Raw genomic sequence first — 17,131 nt, forward strand, 5'->3', positions numbered from 1 at the left:
TTGTAGGGTCAAGTGTTGTAATTCAAGTTTGAATTAGTGAATAAATCCTTATGTGTGAAAGGACTGAAAGTAGCTATCACGTTGGTAGTGAACTAGTATAAATCCTGGTGTTTCTCCCTCTATCATGTTACATTGTTTTATTGCTGCCTCTGGTTTGCTTATCTGATCTAAGAATCCCGAATTAGAATTTTGCTTATCTCAAAAAGTTGTTCAACAATCGACATAATTTTACAACACACCTTGCATCAGTGTCATCTAATTCCCATATGCCAACTCGCTAGCAATAATTCATCATTTTCCATGACAGTGCGGAAATGCCATAAGGATACATTTTTCATTTTCAAACAAGATCATCATCAACCATCATGAAGGATAGATTTCTAGCATTTGACTTAGAGGCCTTTCTCTGACATTTATATATCAGGACAATTATTCTTCGCATGCTCAAGTTTTCCACATTTCCAATATTTTAGAATAGTTCCATGATTTTTCTTCCTATAAGGCATACTCCTTGAAACTATCACTGAGTTTAATAAAGTGTCTTCCTCACTTTTTAACCTTCTTTCTTTAGAAATAATTTTGCTGGAAACTTCTTCAAAGCTCAAAGTTTCCTTCCCATATATTAAACCAGGTTTGATATGCTCATAGGAAGATGGAAAAGATCATATGAGTCTTAACAGCTTATCTTCATCATCAATCTTTACTCCAATAGATTATAATTTAGAGACAATACCATTGAGAGTACTTAGATGCTCAGATACTTTCATATTTTGATTCATGGAAAACTTATGAAACTGCTCATTCAACAACAACTAATTTGAGTTGCCTTTTGTTTGATATAGCCCTTCAAGTTTCTCGCAAAGCTCTTTGGTTGTCGATTTGTCTTACACGTTTAAAAGAATATTCGTAGCCAAACACAAAAGAATTGCATTTGCAGCTCTCAAATTTAATTCCTCCCATTTTTCGCTGTCCATTTTAGAAATGTTTCATTTCAGTGCCTTATGTAATCCTGATTATATCAACACATCTTTGACTTGTATTTTTCACAAAGCCAAAATTTATTTTCCCATCAAATTTCTCTATGTCAAACTTAACAACACTCAAAAAATTTGACATTATAGCAGTATAAAACTGTAAACTGTGCCACATGTAGGTTCCTAGAAAGAAAGGTGAGCCACAAAGGACCACTTAATAATCAAGTCTTTCCTTAGTTAAATTTTTTCCTGAACATCACATATATAGTATCGATATTCTTTTATGATGTGAAAGATCATAAAATGTTGCAACTACATAACATACTAAGAACTTCATACCGAATAAAACCATAATTCTTTTCTGATGTGGAAGATCAGAAAACTGGAACCAAAGAGCATACTAAGAATTGTCTTATCCTAGACCGAACCAAAAGCTCTGATACAAGATGTTGGGAAAAATAAAAAATAAAAATAGAGAAATTTAAATAACATAATCACAACACAAGAATATAATGTGGAAACTCCAAAACTGGAGAAAAAACAACGATTATTGTCTAATAACTATTAGATAATAACATTATAAAAATTATTATAACATATAAATTTCTCTCAAATAACTCACACTCCCAATACAACCACGTTCTCCAAAGAAAATATCTAACTACCCTCACAAAACTTTAAAACAAGAGAGAAAGAAAAATTGTAGATATAACTTAAAGTGTTTCTGACTGGTGCAAACTGTAATGCAAAGCTAAGAGCTATATAAATAGTCTTGATCTCTTTCTTTCTTTAGAATCCCAAGCATTGTAGGACCATTTTAACATATAAAATTTCAATCAACTCTAACAAACATTGTTGAGTTCGAGTATGAGTGATAAAAAATTCTCACATCGATTAAGAATAAGCTAAACATTGGATATATAAGAGTGGTGACCCATATACTTAATGCCTTAAGGTTTTGGCTGAGATGTAGTGGGAAAGTCTCATACCTTCTTGGAACATTTAGCCTTTTCTTGCTCTCGGACTCCCCAAAAAGTGGTATCAGAGCTATGGTTTGACTTAGCCAAGGAATGAGAATGGATCATAATATTGGATCGTTGTATCAATAGTCTTCTTAGCGGTGTAGTTATGAGGTGTGTCATGTTGGTAATCACGGCATTATAAGTATAAGATGTGGGAGATCATACTTGAGGGAAAAATTGTTGGATTCAAGTATGAGTGGTAAAAGTCTCAAATCAACTAAGAGTAAACTAGTAAAGCAACTTAAATTACCAGTAAATTTAATATTAACAATGTCTTTTAATTTCTATAGTTTAATCAACATAGTCTTATATACAAAGAAGGAGGTAGTAATTTTTTTGTCATCTATGGAACACCTGTTAGTTTGACTTTATTTTTCCCCATACATGGAGTTAATGTGAGAAAACGCTCTTTAACCTCGTCGGTCAATAACTATTCATAGTGAGAATTTACATCGCTTTCCATATTAAAGAAAAGTTTGAATTAATTAAATCCGGGGTTGTAGGTTTGCTTTTGCTATCAAATAACGAAAACAACAACTTATCTTAGTTGATATATCAATGTTCCCTCCAATAATTACTAGTGTTTTGCTATGAAGGCAACAACCGATAGCAACCCCAAAGTAAATCCAAAATGTTGTCTTTAAAGTTTGCATGACCCCTTGGCCCCCCATTCATTAATCAAGGACAAACTTTGCTTATATATATCTTGTTGCAAAAATCATACCACATCTTACAAATTTCACTATCTCTATCCATAACCAAAAAAGAACAAAAGTTTTAAATATAGCCTCAGCCAACAACATGGGCCAATTTTGTTTTTTTTAACCTCTCCTTCAGTATGATATAGTAGGTCTTGATTTGGCTTCCAATTGTCTAAAATGTCACTTTTGAAAAACAAATATAAATTTCTTTGAAAAAATTTATTGAATTTTATTAAGATTTTCTCTATTTTAAACTAAGATTTTCTGACCCAAGATAAAATATTTATAATGATTTTTAAATAGTCATAGTTTATAAAAAATATTTTATCAAACAGCTTTTAATTTAAGAATACTTTCTAAGTTAGAAAGTTTTTTATATCACCAAACAACTTTAACTTTATTATTTTTAAAGCTCTTATTTTTTACTTTAACATTTCTTTATCAACAACTAAGTTTTAAGACATCTTTTAGACCCTAGAAAAGTGGAGATAAACATACCCTTATAAGATCTTTATATTCAATTTTAAAAGAGGAAAAAAAGACTAAAAATATAAAGTTGATTTGATAAATTTATATAGATTAAGTAAAATTATTTTTTTCTATAAAAGTGTAGTCTATATTACTAAGATTCGATACATTGAAGAAGTTTTACGAAGAAGGTTTAAAGTTCAATCGTTGATACAACACTAATAATTTTTTCTCCCATAATTAATTACTAACTACTAACATTTATCTAGTAAAAAAAATGTAAAATTATTAATATTTAATTGATCTAACTTAACATTGGCATTTGAAGATTGTTTTCTAACAATCTAACTCACTTTCTATATGTCATTAAAATCTTTGAAAATTTTGATTAACTTGAAGGTACTATTATTCTCTAATTTTTACATAATTTTTTTTTAAATAGTCAATTTAATAATTAGTTGTTAATTTTATCAGAGAACTAAGTTGGACTCGTGATCTCTTTGTAACTTCAAGTTTCTCAAACCACCGAATTAACTTGTAATTATCTAAATGTAAACCACTTTATATTCAATTTATTTTCTTGATACAAATTATTCATAATCATTTAATTTCTGAATCAAGAAAATAAGAAATATTTCAAAGCCAAGGAGAAAAAATATTATTGATTATCAACCCCTTGCCGTAAAAATGACGTTGATATATTGGGCCATTGAAGAGGACAATAGAACTAAACTGCAAACAAGAAAAACTAGGTCAGCATTTTTTTTCCCATTAGGTTTCAACCCTAATATGTCGATTTTTTTGTAGAAACCGTTCCCAAACAAAACCAAAGCACAATGAACAGCTACTATAGTCTATACTTAACATTAACACCAAACTAACAAAAAAACAAAAAAACTCAAGAAGACATCTCTAGACGTGGGTTGAGGGTTAATTTGGTCATTCACTGAACCTTATTAACAGCAAAGTGAAGTTTCTTCCTCAATTCTTCCAAGTATGTGATGAACTGCTGTTGCAATACCGTCTACTGAACCAAGTTGGAATCCTTCTTCAACCTTCATATATAAATTAATCAATAAGCACATTTATATTTTACCTAAATATTCTATCTGAATCTGCAAATTTTATACTAGGATATCACATTAATGAAAATATTCAAATATATTCTTTCACAATTATTAATACTTCAATTGTTTAGTGTAGTGGTAAAAAACAAGAATTGGTTCAATGAACTCCCATGAGGAATCATACCCTTACCCTCACCCTAAGAAAAATTCATATTAATAATTTATATTTTCTCAATGTTTATAAATTATTAATTTTCTTCCAATGGTCCAGTAGCAAAATACAATATTTTCATACTCAAAAGTTACATTTTAAGACTCTTAAATTATTTAAGACGACTCTGAACATTAATTAAATAGATTTTTTTTCCTGCATCTAATTTATCTCATTTATTACTACAAAAATATTATTAACAATCAAAATTAGAGATAGAAAAAAAGAATAAATATATTTTTAGTTTATGTAAATAATACATTTTTTGTTTTTAATTTTTGTAAAAATATATTTATATTTTTAGTCTTTATAAATTTCTTTTTTCTTTTTTTCTTTGGTTGTTTGATATTTTGTTTTTAATCTTTACAAAATATATTCTTATTTTAATTGATCTCTACGTAAAATATTTGATGTTAATCCCTCTAAATAAGGACTGAAATGAATATTTATAGAGACCGGACTAGAATGCGGTATATTTGCAAGGTGAAAAAAATTATTAGTGACTTAAACTAAAGATATATTAAAAAAAACAACTTCCACTTTAAGTCATTCATCCCTAAAATTTGTGATGAATTTCATATTTTTCTTCTCTAATTTTCTCTTAAATTAGAGTATTTCTTCTAATAACTTTTGTAGTAGTTATTATTATATAATTAAGGATGAATAATTTATAATCAATAAATAAATAAAATTACGGTTGAATAGATGAATACCTTGGCACTAATAGAGTAGAATACCAAAGGGTCAATGGTAGTGACATTGAGATGAAGGATAGTGAGGAAGAGTGTTTGAAAACCAGCCACCAATTTTGTTAGTTGTCCTGTTCTTCTCCTAGTGAGGATTCTAAGATTTGCATGAGTCTCGATTAATGTAACCTCGATATCAGCTATGGCAGCTTTGGTCTTTGATGTGTATTTGTTAGGATTTTGGGACCATGTGTATTGAGGATACACAAAAAATTGTGCAAAAGGTGGTCTTATCATGAGTTTTGAAATGGATGTGTCATCTTCATTGCTTTGTGCTACTTCTTGTTGTAATAGTTGTAGCTTTTTAGCTTCAAGTGATTGTAAGAGGTGTTCTAGCTCCTTTACAAACTCTATGGCCCCTCCTACTATTGAGGCTTGGTCACCCTAAACCAAAAAACAATTGCATATTATTAATTGAAACTAATAGTTTCATCGAGAACATTTTTTGTATATCAAGGTTTACCAATGACAATATGTTTGTAAAACATGCATGTTTGATTTAAAAAGTTTGAAAATATGCTACCCCAATTTGAACTCCAACATTAACGTTTTCAATGTGTTTGAGAATTGAGACCATAATTAAGCCGCATCAATTGCATTTTACAGTAATTTTACATAATATCAATTAAAGATCACAATGCGGCCCCAAAATGTGAACGCAATTGTGATTTAAATTTTTGTCAATATACCCCTAAAAAAAGTATACATTAAATTCTTAATTTTTCAATCATTAATCTTGTGTAACTTTTTTGTGTTGTCTTTTTTAACCATATATATCTCTCATCTAAATAATTTATTTTAGTTATCAAAATTTTCTCTTAAATACACTAAATTTACTAATGTCACGAATATTGAAAGCTAGAGAGTTCATTTTCACAATCTAGGCTCAGCCGTGCTTCCTTGCTTACCTTACAAAAATAGGAAAAAAATTGTCTAGTATTAAGAACAATATCCTTTGACACCTATGACATAACATAGTTTGAGATTGGCACCTCATTGATAGTCATAAAGTTTTAAAAATTACTTTATTTTATTGCATTCCTAAGCTCAGCATATCTAAGAAAGGAACCTCCTCATCTTTGCTATTAAGGGAAATAACATATAATCACTATTCTCTCAAATAGAAGATAAAATACATCAATAAAATAGATGTATTTATTCAAATTTTATACTAAATATATTAAATTCTGTTTTTTTATATTCAAGATCGAAGTATATATATATATATGAAAAATCCCAACATATGAAATACAATCTTTATGAATTAAAGGGCATATTCGGATCAACAATAATTTCGACAAAATCACATTATACCACTGTGATTCTGATTAAATCTACGTTTTAAAACTTTAACAAAATAACATTGTTACCATAATTTTGTAATTTTGTGAGCTGATCGTGGATCCAAATATGCACAAATAAAGAGAAAGAGAATGAAACAAAACAAACCCTTTGGACATAAGATTCAGGCATGAGTGAACGAAGAACAGCAAGATGTTCATTCATCTGTTTCCTACGATTTCTCTCAACAGTAATGTGAGTGATTCTCTGTGTCTCTGCCTCTTCTTTGTTCTTACAAACTCTTGGTTTCCTTCTCCTCTTTTTTCTCCCTTGCACCATTTGTTTGCTATTTCCAATTCTTTCTTCTTCTTCTTCTTCTTCATTCTCTCTTGAACATTGCCGTTTTCTATTCTTCATCATCACATCATAGTTATTGTTGTTATGATCAAATGCAAGCTCATTGTTCATTCTATTTTCCAAGAAACAAATATTATTATGAGACTCTGTTGTTGTAGTACTAAATGGAGTTGCTGAAATTGTGTCATAGATAATGAAGTTTGAAAAATCATTATTAGATGATGAAAGAGTTTCTAAAGCCATTGTAAAAACACAAGAATTAATCTTCAATCTTGAATCTTCATGTATTCATTTATAGCAAAAAATGTTGATGCATATTTTTGAAGAGAAAAAGGTGAAATATTGGAAAAAGGGTAAGTAATATAAGCAGAGCACGTGAGAAGGTGCAGAAAAAGGTGAAGTGCTTTTCAGGAATCAGAAAGGTGTGTTAGTGTAGTAGTAAAACGAAAATACACTTATCCTTTTGATTTGCTTTGGTTTCTTCCCTTGTTAATTTCGTAGATTCTGTCACACCCTTATGAGTTATGACAATGGAGTGAGAGAGAGAGAGAGAGAGAGAGGAAAAAGGTGGACCCAAATCTATATAGAAATATGCAAAAAAACAACATAACAAGCTGTGTAATAGGTACTCTTCCCATTCAAATCTGTGTTGGGCTTTGTAGGAAATGAATGACTCACGTACCTTAGATTCTCTTATATATTATTAAATTAATAATTTAGTTAAGTTTAGAGTAAGAGTGTTTTTTTTCCTTAACCTCCTACTCTTAAATACTTTAATAATTTCAAGTTTAATAGAAGGAAAAGTAAAATTTATATAAGTATTATTTCTATTAAAATTTAAATTCTCGTCTTTAATATAGATCATTTATCACTTGAGTATAATCAATTGATTTGATAGAGTATTGTAATCAACTGATTATAATTAACAAAAAGTTAATTAAAGATGAATCGATTAAAATACTCGAGAAAAATCTTAATAAAGAAAATTATTAATTAAATTTTATTTGTTTCATGATTGAATTTTATATTATCAAAAACTCTTTCTCCCAAAATCAGACTAATATGATAAGAAAAAAAAAAGAACACATACTTTGCATGTACGTGAGATACACATGGCAGTACTGTATCCTACATGTAAAAGCATATCAACAATTTTGGTTGTTGTTTATAATCTTCGGTAGATATTGATTCAGGTAGGTTATTAGTTAAGGTTTAGTCCAGTTGAGTTTGAGGGTAAATAATTCCAAAATAGTTGAGAAGCTTTGATCCATTTAGGTTTAATAGTTTTTTGGACATATGAACCAACCCATTTGGTCACTAAGTGGAATTTTAGGAGATTTTGGTTTTTAAAGTTAATTTCAAAAATAAAATATATTTGAATAAAATAAAATTAAGTTAGCTTTTCCCTTAATTTAAAATTTATTTTTTCTTAAAACTCAAATTACAAAAATAGATTCTATAATTTTTGTTTTTTTTCTGAAAAATTGTTTTTTCTTAGAAAACATTTCTTCATTTAGACTGAATAAATATAGTATGGTAATGAGTTATTTTTCATTTACAAGTGCCCCTACTAGTACCCTTTGAAGCGGCGATATTCCATTTATTACTTCAATGGTTGTAACCTAATTGTAAAATGGGCTACACTAACTTACCTAGATACTTTCTTTCATGCCAAACCGTATTGAAACACTGTGGCGGCTTGGACCACCACCTACTTTACAACAACCAAAATCTTTCAAACTCACCTCTTTCAAACACGTGACATCGCAAAGTACACAACTTTTTCATCATCTACCCCTCTATATATCTATCTATCACTTTAATCTTTAAATAAAAATTTACTTAACCTTAATTAAACCTAGCGATTAGAACTATTATTATAACAATTATTCAATATTCAACTTGGTTTAAGAATTCCTACACTCAACTTATGCATGTTTATTTCTCTCTTCCATTAAAAAACACACCTCTCAAAAACTAGTTTGGTGAAAAATATCTCATTATAAATATATTTTTATATAATGTAAGACTTTTAACACTATCATCTTAAAATATTTTATTGGGCTTGATTCAATATTTTTATAAAATAGATGTATTTATAAAAGATATTTTTATAAAAGATGTGTCATTTTCAGATGATATCTTTTATTCATAATATTATAATCAATACCGATGTGGTGAGCTCTGCCTCGGTGTGTATGTTTTTTATATAAAAAATTGGGGATATTACAAACACAAGAATTTAGACTTATGTGACAATGAGGACACACGAAAGGACAGAATTGGAGCTAGGACCATGGTCCAATCTGTCAGACTCTGCTGTATTAACCATGTGACTGCATGTAAGCTACCCCTTCTCGAAAAAGCACATAGGCAGCATGCAGGTCCGCATCACTTCACCTATACTCATATCAGAGATCCCCACCCATAATTCATTTTCATCCTTTCTTTCCCCCTTCTTTCTGTCTCATGCTTCTTTTAACCCTTCCCTCCTTTCACTGTTTCACAGTAGAATATGAAACTACTAAAGGGAAATCACCTATGAAACACGACTAACCAGACACAATATTTATACTAACACCAAATACGATAATGATATTGACATTTTGACATCGCTAATAATTTTATAAAATAATTTAATTAAATATAATTGATATGTCAACGCTGGACACCAAAACAAACATTTGATTAGAAGTGTCTATGCTACATAGAAAACTATGTACCAACTAAGCATGAAAATGAAGCATGGCAAACATACATAAACACCAAAGTATGAGTTGTAACTTGTAAGTTGCATTATTTATTAGTGGTCAATCACTTTCCAGACTGAAATAGGACACAATTACATGTGCAGGGAAAAGTTAACCCCTTTTTGTAGTCAACGAGATGATTATTTGTCCTTAATATGAAGTTTCATTAAGATAAGATTTGTCTTTTTACTGCCAACCATAATTGCCACACGAGTTCTAGATTCAACTGTGATGAATTAAAAAAAATCTTATATTTATGAAAAACAGGGATAATAATACAACAGATTAGTACACCATATCAAATCTAGTTGCTTCACCAAAATTTTAACTTCATTCCAAAATAAGCTGCAATTCCAATCACAGTTGATAAAATATAAGAATAGATAAGCATGATAAAAAGAGCTGTTGTTGATGACGTCGAAAGGGTATCAACAGACAAGTTTACCAACCCAGTGAGGATATTTGCCTGCATAAAATTATTTGAGGAAATTATAAATGAAATCTAGATAGAGAAGGCATATATGATAATCACTAGATGAAATTATATTGTTCACCAGAAGAAATGTAGCCAGTAAGTTCTGATTCAATGCTTCTTCCAGTATTGAAGTTTTACGTCCAGGAATAAGATCGGCCAGTGTTAGAATTGATATTAGCTGAAAAATGAGAGGCACCCAGATTAAATACTCAAGTCAAATCCAAAATCAGATGCCAAATTAGCAATGACATTGTTGGCTATACCTCAAGAATGTCGTGCTTGAAATCAAGATTATGGTACTGATTGAGAAACGCATGGGATTAAACTTTGATCAAGTTTCTTGTCCAAGTTTTCAATGACTTGATATATTTTATTTCTAACATTTAAATAGCCTCCATTAAGAATCAGTTTTTGAGGTAGAATAAAAAAATTATATAAGTCTTTGTTTGATTTGAAAACTGAACGCCAACAATGATATCAGAAACTAATCTATGTTTTTGCAAATCAAACGAGTCATTGCTGCATTGAGTATGTCAGATTATTTCAAATATATTCAATTGCATAAAAATAAATTTAAGCACTAATCAAGATAGAGCCAACAACCTCAGTCAAAAAAAAAAAAGAAGATAGAACCAACAAAATAATCATTAAGTGACAACCACAATATAAGCTACAAAGCCATCACACTATGTTAGACAGTGATCCAATGAACAGAACAGAAGTGAAAGTGAGAGTGAGACTGAGTGACCTGTAGATTGTCGGCCAACACCATAGTAATATATGGCAGGTTGCACTGCACAAAGTATCAACAATTACGGTAGTTAGTTTTCATCCATTGATGCCAAAATAAAGCCCTTACGAGTAAGAAACTATAACATTGTGAGACATACCGTTCTCCGTGAAATTCTTTCCACGTGCCTATCTAGAAGCACGGTTAATAACCTGACACGGGCGTCAAGAAAAAGGTATAAGTTCAATTCATGGACTTTTTTCAAAAGAATAAATAAGTTTGGGCTTAAGATTTTACCAAAACAGGATTGACAGAACCCAAACTCTCGTCCGAAACCACCTGCTACTTCTAAATGCAGACGAATGGCTTCCAAAGATAAGATAGTTTCCTAAATGGACACCAATAAGGTACATACCCCAATATCCTATAGACAAAACAAGATATTTGTAACAAATACTATGTATCAGAAGTAAAATGGTTAGAAATATTTCCCAATGAAATTACAGGCTTAATTAATTTACCAGAAGTGAAATTAAATCATGATCGAACAATGCAAGGTGCAATTCATACCAAATATGCTAAAAATCCCCTCCTTGTTTTGACTTATGATATCCGTTCCTCTTTCATTAGAAAGCAAATAATGATTTAAACCATGCATCAAACTGAACTGGTACCCTTGGAAACATAAAATTGAATTTATAAGAAAACCATATTTCAAAAACCATGACATAAGGATAAGACAAAAAAAAGTACCTACTAGGATAAATGATCCAAAAACTCCAGAATATTGTGGGGGAATATTAATAAAGGATGTAAGGATCGAGATAGCAGCAAGCGTGAAGAAGAAATTCCAATGCACGCCATATTCACTCATATGCACCTATTCAAGGGAAAAATGATTATTGGCTTCATTGAGAGCATCATGAATTAGTCAATTATAACTCAATTTGTAAAAGAGCAAGTGACCTAAAGAATGAGAAGGAAAACATATTACTGGCGTCCTTAAGAATGACTTTGAATTCGAAGCCTACAAAATTGATTTTCGCCAAAGTTAGATATGTGTTGCTTCTAAAGAAAGTGCCTCGGGACAGTAAAATTCTCCCATTAGTGTCAATAAGAATCTTATCCAAACACACTTTAAGAAACTAACAACACTTATTTTGGGAGAGGGAGAAGACAATAAGAACTCAGACAATCCTATATGTTAAATGAGACTCGTGAATGTGAGGCATTCAGCGACTAAACTATCCCACAAGTAACACAGCTTTCAAGAAACACCTTCATAGAATTTTATCCCAACATGCTTTAAGAAATTAGGCAATTAAACTCAAAAAATCCTATACGTTAAATGAGACTCTTGAATGTGGGTAATCACTGATTAAACTATCTCACGAGTAACCACATAGCTTTCTAGAAAAACCTCTATGTGACCTCTCTTTTTTATTCTTTAAATTTTTTCAAAATTCAAATGAGTGCCTTTCTCAGTTTTCTTTTCCTAATTATTCCCTAATATATCAATATATCGAAGTCAAATAAAAACAAAGTATCCCCATAACAAATTCAAAATGGTCCATTTGTAACAGTGTCTGACTTTCCTAGTAAACATATAATGTAATCAATTATGAAAACATATATAAAATATCAAGCCTGCTGAGTGCTGATTACTGGAGCATTTCACAAATCTTAGTCTAAACTCTTATAGTCTCAGTTGTCTAAACTTGTATAGTTTCAACTCCATGAAGACCTACCACTAGAGTATTATTAACGAAATGAAATAATCCTGCACACCATAATACAATCAAGATGATCATTTCGGATGCTAAGTGAATTGTTTTTATAAAAAAAAGCCTCACTCATTTATCATGCATTGCATCAGAACTATTATCTGCATTCTGTAGTCTTCGAGAACTATGTCTTATAACTTAATTATCCAAAACATATAGGATATTGTACTTGTTAAAGTAAAGATGCAGTATAAGCAAATGCATGTCAAAATGTTTGTTGACACAGAAATTTTTAAGAATCTCAATGAATATAATCCTACCTGATAATCCACACCAGTTGTTGTAACAAGACGAAAAAATCCTAAGAGGATAAGTGGACTAGATGAAACTATTGCAGTCTTCCAGTTTCTGAAGCAAATAACAAAATGATGTTATCAGAGGAATGTATAATGCAAAATATTTGTGCTAGTTCATTTAAAAAGACATCAATGCCATTAAAGAGCATGTAAATACAATTAGGAAAGCAGCAATTTAATTTTCAAACACATTTACTTAAAAAAACATGATTTGTCAAAAACAACAAAAAAAAGGCATTTCTACATCTATGTAAACACGAATCTTCTATTTCAGTAAACATACAAACACAACTAATTTCCAAGGCTTCATTTTGTAAACATACTTACACAGATGCAATATTCCGTGCTTGCCGAGAAACAAATGAATTTGCTAAAACAAATGCTCCTACTCCAAGATCCATCTGCAAGGAAAAAGTAATCTCAAATCTCAGCAGAACAATCAAACTATTGAGTATACCCCTAGTTAGCAGCATAAAAAGGCCATTCTGATAGTAATAGTATGTACAAATCACAATCTATAAAACAATTGGAGAGGAAGAGAGAAACTGAGATCAATATTGAAACTTCACATGATCAACAAATAGAAGTAATTTATATATTAAAGAAAAACCATTCTCTCCAACCCCTTCCCAATCCATTCCATTTTCTCTATGTAATTTAGTATGCAGATTTATCTACAGAAGTCCACTATAGTTGAGGACCAGAAACCCTCCAATGTCAAAGCAAAATACACAGAAACAATAAAACGCAGAGTGAAAAGAGTCTCAAATCCCTTAGCAAGTCAGATAAAGTAACCTTGCTAAAGAAACCATGAGCTGAAGTCCAAAGAGAAAATGCTCCCCCAAAATAATCTGCTAAAATTATGGGGAGGCAACTGTTCGTATAGACTCTGGCACTATAATCTAAGTTGAAACCAAAAAAATTGGAAACCTACCCCCCGACCCTTTGACTTTTAAAAATACTTGTACATATCTTAAACCATTTCTTTTCAATGATAACCAGAAATATATTCCATGAGAAATTATCTGATATCATTTTATATGTCAAACTTAATATACATTCATGAAATGGGAATTTGACCCTCAAAACTACAAAATTCGATCAATCGCTCTGCTGTTGGGAAAGTGTTGGATTAAGAAGCAAATAAAATATTTTATATGAAACTTTCCAACAATTTTTAGGTGAAACGTGTCTTTCAAGTTTTCCCTATTCTTTTGAATTTAGAACTGTCAAAGAATCCTACCAAACTAGCTCCGTATGTTTCAGTCTTCGCATATCTTCTAGGAAATATTCTGAAATCAACAGCCAAGATGCACAAGACAGTTATAATCATCTGCAAAAATAATTTTATCAACATAATAGCATGTTAAGATCAAAACAATGGAATAAAGAATTCTTTAGTCTCACTTCATACCACAATAACTCTGTACGAAGTAATATATGCCCTAAGAGAATTGGGATCTCCTAAATCAGGAGATGGACCACCAGGCCTGCAGTTAAGTGTATGAAAGTCAGCCATTACTCTGCTTCAAAATTTGGCTTGTGTGAAACTTTTGGCCAAAATTATTTTTGTCATAAAAGTTGAAATCCTTTTAAGAAGTTAGCTAAACAAAATCAAACGATTACCTCTTTACAGCAATATAAAGCAATGTTAAGATTGTGAACAAACTTGCCAAGATATAGTTCCAGTCACCAAGTACCTATCACCAAGTTCGTTGAAGCAATTACAAAACAAAATGACTGGAATTTAATTAAAAAAACCTAGGGCCAGTATACTTCTGGTTTTCCTGTTTCCAATAACCATTAGCAAAGTCATTATAGAAGAATTTGAAAATGTATTTTAAAAACAAGTTGAATATTTTTTTAAATTCTGAAAAATTTCAAAACATTGTTTTCAGCGTTTCCGGAAATGCATTCTCTCCTCTATCACAATTAAAAATGAAAATTCATTGATGTTACCACCCCACAACAAAAAAGGAAGGCAACTTTCAAGTCCAACATTTTCTATTTGCTAGCAAAACATTTGATGCTGCCGGAGACACTTACAGTGAAAAATAAGAGCATAGGAACAACGATGACAAGAAAATCTAGAGTCAATGTAGCTAGGTAAGCTTTGAAACTCCTATGCTCAAATGATGCATCCTCGTTTTTCTTCTTCAAGGAGTCACCTATAAGTGAAAGAGCAAAAACCAAGATTAAAAAAAAACAAAAAAACATGATATCTACATCATGGACCATGCTCCTCTAAAGTGAACAATCCACTTTAGAGAGTAAAGCGAGTAAATCAACCGTTGATAAATAAATTAACGACTGATGTTATATGCACATGCATACAAATCATGGGATTAAGTTCCTCTAAAGTGAACAACTCATTTTAGATGATAAAGTGAGTAATACTAATCATTGAAAAACAAATCAATATTTGATATTATAAGTATGTCCATGACCAATCATAGTTGGTTACGATATGAACTTTGATTTACTCACTTTTCTAACTTCTCACTATAGAAGAGCCAAATCCAAAGTCATGGGTGGTTAAAATATCAATCCTTGATTTTCTCACTTTACTAATTATTCACTATAGAGGACTCAAATCTTCTACGTCGTGTATATGATAAGCTAAACTGAGCTAACAATGAAGCAAACAAGAGATTCAAAGGCCAAAGGGATTCTTTTTCTTTTTTTCTAAACTCAAGGCCAAAGGGATTCAGTTTCAAACCATAATGATCAAGCACAAAATTCCCCAGACAGAATTACAATTAAACTTTGTATAACCAATACTTCTTGTCGAAGGCGTGTCAGGGTGTCCAACACCGACATGTCGATTACATTCATTTTTCTCACATTATTGTTGGTGTCAGTGGCAGGTATTCGTACTTCATAGCAATTAAATATTACTATTGAACATATGACAATAAATAAAAACGTTGGATTTGAGTAACACTGTACTAACTAACCAAAATAGTTGTATATTAAAAAATTGAGAAAGAAAAAATTATAAGAATTCGAAAATTGAAACAGCAAAACTGAAGAGTTGTAAAGGACTAACCAGTTATAGGAATGGAGGTGAAGGAGTGACGAATAAGAACCAGAATCTGTAAGAGAAACAGAAAATAAACATTGATCAAAATTTCATATTACATTTAACATTAAGATTTAAAATTTAGAATTCACTCACAGGGATAGTTACTGTAAGAGCTACGAGTTCAAGCAAAGAGGATCCGGTCAAATTGCTTACGAATCTGCAAAAATTAAGAGAAAAAGAAAGGGGGTTTAATAATGAAAAAATGAATATTAATTGTTATGATTAAGAGAATACGGAAAGGAAGAGAGAGTAACTGTTCTTTGAGTAGCTTGTTGGGGTTGAAGGAGGGTTTGGGCAGAGGAGCATCCATGGTTTGGGTGCAACGGTCGAGCACGGAAGCGGAGAAAGAACAATAAGGTTTTTTATATTCGTACTTCATAGCAATTAAATATTACTATTGAACATATGACAATAAATAAAAACGTTGGATTTGAGTAACACTGTACTAACTAACCAAAATAGTTGTATATTAAAAAATTGAGAAAGAAAAAATTATAAGAATTCGAAAATTGAAACAGCAAAACTGAAGAGTTGTAAAGGACTAACCAGTTATAGGAATGGAGGTGAAGGAGTGACGAATAAGAACCAGAATCTGTAAGAGAAACAGAAAATAAACATTGATCAAAATTTCATATTACATTTAACATTAAGATTTAAAATTTAGAATTCACTCACAGGGATAGTTACTGTAAGAGCTACGAGTTCAAGCAAAGAGGATCCGGTCAAATTGCTTACGAATCTGCAAAAATTAAGAGAAAAAGAAAGGGGGTTTAATAATGAAAAAATGAATATTAATTGTTATGATTAAGAGAATACGGAAAGGAAGAGAGAGTAACTGTTCTTTGAGTAGCTTGTTGGGGTTGAAGGAGGGTTTGGGCAGAGGAGCATCCATGGTTTGGGTGCAACGGTCGAGCACGGAAGCGGAGAAAGAACAATAAGGTTTTTTAGTTACTTACACGAATATTCATTTCCTAAGTGACTAGTAATGGCAATGGATTTCTCTGTCATATTTTGGTCACCCATTTTATTAAATTATAATTTGGGTCTTTTGATTTCATTTTTTGTGATCTTGATTTCTTAATTTTTAAAATTATTGTTATTTAATTGTCATTTTAATTTGAATTTAAATTTAGTGACGTGGTAATTATTTTAATGACATATATATATGATGTAGAAAATAATAT

At 30.7% G+C, this 17,131-nt stretch overlaps 2 protein-coding genes and 1 long non-coding RNA gene across 4 annotated transcripts; all 3 read right to left on the reverse strand.

Annotated features, from left to right (window-relative positions):
* Positions 1-3,898: 3,898 nt before the first annotated feature.
* On the reverse strand, positions 3,899-7,315 carry LOC101509351 (transcription factor bHLH71). The gene is made up of 3 exons (XM_004509676.4): positions 6,639-7,315; positions 5,157-5,573; positions 3,899-4,220 (listed from the first exon to the last, which is right to left on the reverse strand). Exons 1-3 carry the CDS (start codon positions 7,068-7,070, stop codon positions 4,122-4,124), a joined length of 948 nt encoding a protein of 315 aa, XP_004509733.1. The 5' UTR covers positions 7,071-7,315; the 3' UTR covers positions 3,899-4,121.
* Positions 7,316-9,809: 2,494 nt separating this feature from the next.
* Positions 9,810-16,315, reverse strand: LOC101509672 (uncharacterized protein At4g17910). Of its 2 annotated transcripts, XR_003473990.2 has the most exons (17): positions 16,202-16,315; positions 16,041-16,104; positions 15,912-15,957; positions 14,909-15,030; positions 14,489-14,562; positions 14,277-14,352; positions 14,106-14,195; positions 13,190-13,263; positions 12,827-12,914; positions 11,536-11,662; positions 11,353-11,457; positions 11,080-11,206; positions 10,943-10,994; positions 10,801-10,845; positions 10,316-10,428; positions 10,132-10,230; positions 10,004-10,043 (listed from the first exon to the last, which is right to left on the reverse strand). XR_003473990.2 is itself a non-coding variant. In XM_012718379.3 (16 exons), exons 1-16 carry the CDS (start codon positions 16,255-16,257, stop codon positions 9,891-9,893), a joined length of 1,398 nt encoding a protein of 465 aa, XP_012573833.1. In that variant the 5' UTR covers positions 16,258-16,315; the 3' UTR covers positions 9,810-9,890. The 2 variants fall into 2 exon arrangements, 1 of the variants encoding a protein (XP_012573833.1); XM_012718379.3 differs by lacking the exon at positions 10,316-10,428 and having other exon boundaries at positions 9,810-10,043.
* Positions 16,316-16,418: 103 nt separating this feature from the next.
* On the reverse strand, positions 16,419-16,925 carry LOC140921004 (uncharacterized). The gene is made up of 3 exons (XR_012163843.1): positions 16,784-16,925; positions 16,623-16,686; positions 16,419-16,539 (listed from the first exon to the last, which is right to left on the reverse strand). It is a non-coding gene; the product is annotated as an uncharacterized lncRNA (long non-coding RNA).
* Between the last annotated feature and the right edge of the window lie 206 nt (positions 16,926-17,131).

Source organism: Cicer arietinum, chromosome 7, assembly GCF_000331145.2.
Source record: "Cicer arietinum cultivar CDC Frontier isolate Library 1 chromosome 7, Cicar.CDCFrontier_v2.0, whole genome shotgun sequence".
In the NCBI taxonomy this organism is placed as follows: Eukaryota; Viridiplantae; Streptophyta; class Magnoliopsida; order Fabales; family Fabaceae; genus Cicer; species Cicer arietinum.